Genomic DNA, 6967 nt, shown 5'->3' with positions numbered 1-6967 from the left:
CTTACAAATAGCTGTGAAAAGAAGAGAAGTGAAAAGCAAAGGAGATAAGGAAAGATATAAGCATCTGAATGCAGACTTCCAAAGAATAGCAAGAAGAGATAAGAAAGCCTTCCTCAGCGATCAATGCAAATAGAGAACAGTAGATTAATTCTTGCCAAATGGTTAAGTGTATGTTTTGTAAACCACATGTGGTATTTTGTCAATTCACTCTAGTCTGTCCTTACACAAGGCTGAGTGACTGAGCTAGGGGTCAAATCCACCTCACAGAAAATGTGTCATGTTCATGGGAAAGTTTCCAGCACTTCTGCAGGACTCTGCACTGCCCAAACGGGCACTCCAGTGTCATTCTGAAAGTTATGTATCTGTTGGTTGGTGTAAGATTTTAATCTCTTCTAGGATAAAACTCTTAAGACTCCATAATCAATACAGGATATAGGATGAAATGTGACTAGCTGTCAGATAATTGGGATTCATAGATGATATAACCAAGTCCATTGCAGTTATGGGGATGCTTTGTTGTCCCTTATTCATTCATTTATTATGTAATTTGACCTTTTTTTTCCCATCACATAGTAATTAATCATTTAACAGTGCTCTAAGGTGCTGGGAATCAAAGATGGAGCAGTTTGTGCTTCCAGAGCCAGCCTTCACATGGTGATCAGGAAAAGGGATACATTACTTCCAACTTCTTTTAGACTAGGTGTTCTAAAACACTTAAATAAAGGGCTGTGGGACCACGAGAGGTGGTAACGGTCCTGGGCATTGAAGGATGGATAGAAGGATTTATGAGGCGAGGTGGGGAGAGGGGGGAGTAAAGGGAGCACTTTCGGGGCACAACTTGCAAGCAGCACTCTTCCTCTTCCAGTGTCTCCAAAACCTGTTCTCTGAAGGCAGGCTGGCCCTTCCCCAGTGTGCTCTGCAAGAGAGAGCTTTGATGCTTTAGCTAAATGCTGGGTCTGTTACCAGCACATGGATTCATACAGCGTCCCATGCTGAGTCAGGTACAGTTAAATAATCTAAAAAATAACTGTAAAACTGGAACATCTTGTGACTCTGGTCATCTGAATTTTGAGTCAAATATTCATGACAAATAAAAAGTCTCAAATGTGGAATATTTTAGAAATATAGTTTTATTACTCGGAAATACATACAAAAATTCAAACACAGCTAAAAAACAGTTGCCAAGCAGCAGTCCTATCCAACCTGTTTTAATGAACACATAAAAGTTATAATCAGCATAAGACAATTTAAGTTCTAAAACAACTTACTGTCTTCAGGGTCTTTAAATATTGAGCTTAAAACTGATTATTCTTTACAGCTGTTTAATCATCCCCCCAACTATAAACTACTAACTGTAATGGTTTTGAAAACTGGAAAAATACTTGTCCATTTCTAGTCTTCTATTACCTTATGATCTCCATGGTGTCTTAAAAATTCCCAGCAGTTGCTGACAGAAAGCATTTGCAACATCCAGCAGCTGACTGTGATACTGGAGTTTGGGCCTAAGAGCCCTAAAACTATTCAAGGTGGCAAAATTTTTACTTCCTATTTTTTCAGTTTTGCTTATGTCATTTTTTTGTCCAAGCAGACTAGGTCTCTTTGTCAGAGAAAAAAATAAAAAGTGAGTTACTGTTTTTCCTGATTGTAGATCCAGTATACTCCTTTATCTCTTTTTCTTTTTGCTGTGATTCAGGTTTTAAAATATTTTTTGGCAGTGTTAGTGTTTTCTGCACATTTAAACTCATTCTGAGCTTTAACATATCTAACACTGTTTTATATTTCACTTTGCTCTTTTCGGGCCTTATCATGCCAGTTTTTCCTTCTTTTATATGTAACCTTTGACAAATTGACTTCATCAGAGAGCTCTCCATGAGATGCTTTAGTTGCCCATTCTCTGCCTTCTTCTCTAGGTTCGTTTAACTTTTAACAAATGTTCAGAATTTCATCTAAAATAAGTTCACCCTTTTATGGTCCCCCTCACTACTGTAACTATTTAAAAAAAACAAACAACTGGAAAAGGTAGTGGGCTGACAAGCAGTAGGGCCTGCTTTTAATTTTGGTTTTGCAACTTGACTGTGTTCTTCAGTCTAGTCTAGCATCCTTTCTTTCACAGCTGAGGAGCCTGAGGCCTGGAGTAGATTGGATATCCTCTGATACGCTGAGATTCAGAGGAGAAGTCTAAATTTTAAGTTCTTAGATTCCTGAAGTTCTCTTTCTACATCCAGCTGGTGACAAATGCCTGTGGGACCTCTTGTATTTGTTTCTCTCCATCTCTGCTGTCCCTGTCTTAGCTCTGCCTTTCTTTCTCCTCCACTGAACTCATTTAATTATCTTGAGACCTCTGCTACAGTGTTATGAACATACTGACTTGCTTAAATTTGTTGATGGATCTCTACTGGCTATAAGACAGAGTAAAAACCTCTTCCTTAGCTTGGCATACAAGGCCCTACACAATCAGCTCCAACTTGCTTTCCCATTGTCCTAGCCACAGGCCTCCTCCTCGCCCCAACCCTGCACTAGCCCTGTGGCAAGAACTTACTTTCTCTAATGCATTTCTACTATTTTGCACTTGAGCTTGTTAGTGACTTTACAAAACTGGGCACCAAATCCTGATGAGTGCTGAGCATTACAGGTATAAAAATTACCCAACGTCACTGCATACCTCATTCATTCAGTAAACATTTATTGATGTTTATTGTCCCGATACAGGCATAAAATTTAGTATCCTTGCATGCCCTCCGTGGCTTCACACTCTGGAGAAGGCAGGGCTACAGTCGAATAAGCCCCCATATGCATAAATGCTAAATAAAGCCTCAAATCCACTTACTTTAACAAGCCACTTAGATCACACTGTGTTATCTTGGATCACACTGAACATGTGTTCTTCAGGGCCTTTATCATGACTACTCTCAAACCAATTCTTTGCAACCCAATTCTTAAGCATTATCTTCTGTTTACTATTTTTTTAAAGTCAATTAAAGGATTACAAATTTATTCCAGTCAATTGCAGATGCTGCTTTTGGTTTTGTATGCTTGCTTGTTTAATATTTCTAGGTTTTCATTCTGACCACCTCAAATTTGGTCCATCTTCTGACTTGAAGACTGTAGCTCTGATTTCAAAGTTACTGATTAAAAGCAATGGAGAGAACAGAACTAAGGCCCAAACTTTAGGAAGCTCTGTCCTGCTTTTCTAGCATTTTCTATTAAACATGCCCCATACTACCTTATTAACATTTATTAGTCTAAATGAAATGATGGGTAAGTCATGCATAACAAAGAATTTTAGACTGATTTTTAAAAATAACAATCATTAAATATCTATTATAAATATTTATTTTAAAAGAATTGAAACATGTTACATATATTACATACTACATATAATGGCACATGTCAGCCTTTTAAGCTTAAAAATAATCTTTCCCCAAACTGGGATTGACTTAGACTCCAAGTATAAAATGACTCTTGGCCTATAGCACCAACCCAGGCCCAGAGGAAAGCCAATTTTGAACCTGTCCTCTGGCATTGGGCTTCCTGATATGACACCGAGGGTCTTCTCCCTCTGGTTTTGCTCCCCGGCAGTACTGAGGCCTGGCACAGGGACCCATTTGACTGAACGCTGCAGGCCTAGGAAATCAGGGAATCTAGAGGACGCAGGGTCCTCCTTAACAGTTTTACAATGAAAAAAAAAAATGTGCCTTATTGTCTTTGCTTTTGATCTATACAACTAGAACAAGACTACATGATGGAAGAAGATTAGAATTATTGAAATACATTTTCTCCGCTGGTTTTTCTCTTTGGAAATTTAAAAGTGTCATGATAGGAGGAGCCTTAAAAGTCATCTAGTTCAATACTGGTAATCTGTTCCACTAGTATCTCCTTTTCCTCAGATTTAGGTATAATTCAAAGTTTTAAATGCCATCCATATGCCACTTTGTTAGACAAACACATAGAAATTTAATAACACTTTTCATTTTTTTTCTTAATTTATAAGGACAATTCCTGCCAAATGTTCTGGCTTATGGCTCTCCTCCTCTTCATAGTATGTTTAAGTTGCACATTAAGAATCCAAAAAATACCACTATGGAATTTTCATAAGCAATATCCAACTAATCAGTAAAACACAGTACACAGTGTGAAAATTTTAATTTATTCCCCCTCCCCCCAGCCATCCAGAATATATACCCCTTTGAGAAATGTGAGAACTAAAAATACCAACAGAGTTGATCTATATAGAGAAAAGAATGAAAAACACATACTACACAGGAAACATCCCCTAAGTCCTCCCTAGCCTAGTAGTGCAAGTTAATGGTATATATCTGGCAGTCTCACCTTTCACTTGATGTATAAAGATTTTACAGGACAGATTTAAAGTAAAGATAGGCCTCTGATTTTTATTTATTTATTTTTAAACCTAGCAGATTTTTTTAAAAGAGGCTATATTAAATGACAATACATTTTGAGTCGGGGAGAGAAAAAATTAAAAAACCCAAAACTTCTTTCAGTTTATTCAAAATAAAAATACACATAGAATTATGAAAATATAGGTTTACTATTTCCACCATGTAAGTTGATGCTGCTGTTTGAAAGGCTTGCAAATTGTTTTTCCAAGTTTTTAAAGCTCATCTCGATCCCTCAATAGAGTATACCTATATTCACTGGGTGCTAGTTTCTGGAAGGAGCTCTCAGGTGGACTGCTTGCGACATCCTGGACTTCCTACATGGGAAAGAATAAAACATTTTTATATCAATATATTTTATAGTTATATTTTAATAGGAGTATTAGATGCATGGTAATTGCCCTATAATTATTTATTAATAATCAATAAACTATAGCTACTATATGCCAAAGACAAGAGTTGAGTTTGAAATCTTGCTTTCCCTGTTTCAAATGCCCTTACTCAGATTCTCCAAGGCAGGGCTACCACAGAGCCATTAACCGTTGATCTGATGACAGTTACTGAGGTGTGGTGGAGAAACAAAACATCTGACACCTGGGTGCTTTCCTAGAATATTCTGTAGAAGGCAGTAAAATCCTAAGCTGCCAAAACCCTTCCATTTTACAAATGACTGCTAAGATTATTAAAGGCACCTGTAGCCTGGCAGGCAACAGTCCATGGCATTGCAAAAGAGTTGGACACAACTTAGCAACTAAACAACAACAATTCTGGAGATAGAGATCTGGACGTCAGCAGTTACAAAAACCTAGTTGACGTAAAGAAGAAAAACACTTCAATACTGTTAAGAAACTTCTGTAGTATTTTACTTGTATACCAACAGTACGTAAAAATATCCAGTGGAAATAGAAGAGTGACGGTGACGTAGAAGAATTTCAAAAGGACCGTGGAGTCTATCCTTTACATTGTGAGCTCAAGAGTAAACGTGGTTATCATTGTTTTAATACTCCCTGTAGTTCACACAGGCACATGGTGCATGTGGTACACGATATATATACATATAAATATATAATGGCACACGGGAAGCAGTGTCTTCACAGACTTTACTTCTTATACTTAGTTACATTCCCCTTCCCCAATACATTTATTATGTTTTGCTGAGATATGTTTGGTTTAATTAATCTGAAGCTATATTACTATGAAATGAACATGTATTTGGTGCCTACTATGTATTAGTATGCAGAGATAAATAGAAGAAGCTGAGTATGTAATATAGAAATTGAAACAAATCAGGATAATACAATAATGGCAAGCCACATCTTTTCTTAATCTGATAGAATACTATGCAGGCCTACTTTGGGTTACTGCCAACAAAGTTTTCTTACATCTATAGTTGCTTAATTATCAAAGAAAATCTGATCTCAGATTGCAAGGAAAAAAGCATGTTGTCAGATTCCCAAAAGTAACTGGTAACTCTGAACTTAATTTGACTCTTAAAAATTCACTTAGTTTTTATTTTTCTTTAATACTTGGTGGTTCTTTTGGCAAAAACAGTGTATTGACGTTCTGGGCATATGCAGTAAGTGTTTTGGTATATATATCATCTCTTGTATATATCATTCCCTCTCAGTATAATGGTAACAGGCATGATATAAATCAGTAATGCATCAAAATGCAAATTTAGGGGTGTTTAACAAAGCAGGTACTTATACAGAATTTACAAGGTAACTTGGAACAGAAGAAAATTCTCAGGTTAAAAATATGTATCTGTATGTCAAGCAAATGTAAAATTGTATTGGTAAACAGTTGTCAAGCATTCTACATCTCAAACGGAAAAGCTGCATTAAACTGTAAGTTTTGAGCATTATGAATACTGTGGTGATGAAGGCTCTTAAGATATCAAATCATTATTTTCTTTATAGTGTGGTGGTCACTCTCAGCCACAGTGGAAGGCTTAAGCAATTAATGCAATCCACTGATTTCTTTGCTAGTCTACCTGCTTCTAATTCCTACCTCCTACTTCTATATGAAGCTAACTGTATTTAACCCTTTTATGGCCATTTTCCACCAAGGACTTACCAGACAACCTTTGTTTATATGATCAAGGAACTATATTGTAATATTCTTACAACTTTTCTGAAGGTTTAAAATTTTTAAATGAACGTAATTTGTATATTATCTAGTTTGTTCAGAATTTTTTTACAGAAATATTCAAGACTGGAAACTCAAGCTTATGCAAGAGCTTCATAGTCTTTTCAAGACTAATTGAAAAAGAAAAAAAAAAGAGTTCCCACTGAGAAACAAACAAGAGTCCTACCTCTCCTGGGGCTGTATCAGTTGGGTCAGGACCATGATGGAATTCTCTGTGTAGTTTTCCAGAATGTAAGTCAAATACAAACTGCTTGAGTTTTCCAGGAATTCTAAAACCAAAGTAAAACAAAAATTTAGCTTAAACTATTTAGATGGACTTATTTCTATTTTACCAACTTCACATTAAAAACAATTTTTTAAAAAACTTAGCTACAATCCCGCCAACCCACCATAACTAGTAACAAATAGGCCAGGTACATCTC

The 6967-nt window shown here is 36.4% G+C and overlaps 1 protein-coding gene across 1 annotated transcript in view; it reads right to left on the bottom strand.

Annotated features, from left to right (window-relative positions):
- Positions 1-3317: 3317 nt before the first annotated feature.
- ERP44 (endoplasmic reticulum protein 44) overlaps positions 3318-6967 on the bottom strand; it is a 99357-nt gene continuing 95707 nt past the window's right edge. The window contains exons 11-12 of the mRNA XM_010847032.1: positions 6712-6814; positions 3318-4714 (exon numbers count right to left, since the gene is read on the bottom strand). Of these exons, the coding sequence (XP_010845334.1) occupies positions 4613-4714; positions 6712-6814 (205 nt within the window). The 3' untranslated portion in view covers positions 3318-4612. The remainder of the gene's footprint in view (positions 4715-6711; positions 6815-6967) is intronic.

Source organism: Bison bison, unplaced genomic scaffold (genome assembly GCF_000754665.1).
Source record: "Bison bison bison isolate TAMUID 2011002044 unplaced genomic scaffold, Bison_UMD1.0 scf7180017864243, whole genome shotgun sequence".
Classification (NCBI taxonomy): domain Eukaryota; kingdom Metazoa; phylum Chordata; class Mammalia; order Artiodactyla; family Bovidae; genus Bison; species Bison bison.
Note: the sequence above shows the minus strand (reverse complement) of the source record. Positions and strands in the feature narration are given on the sequence as shown.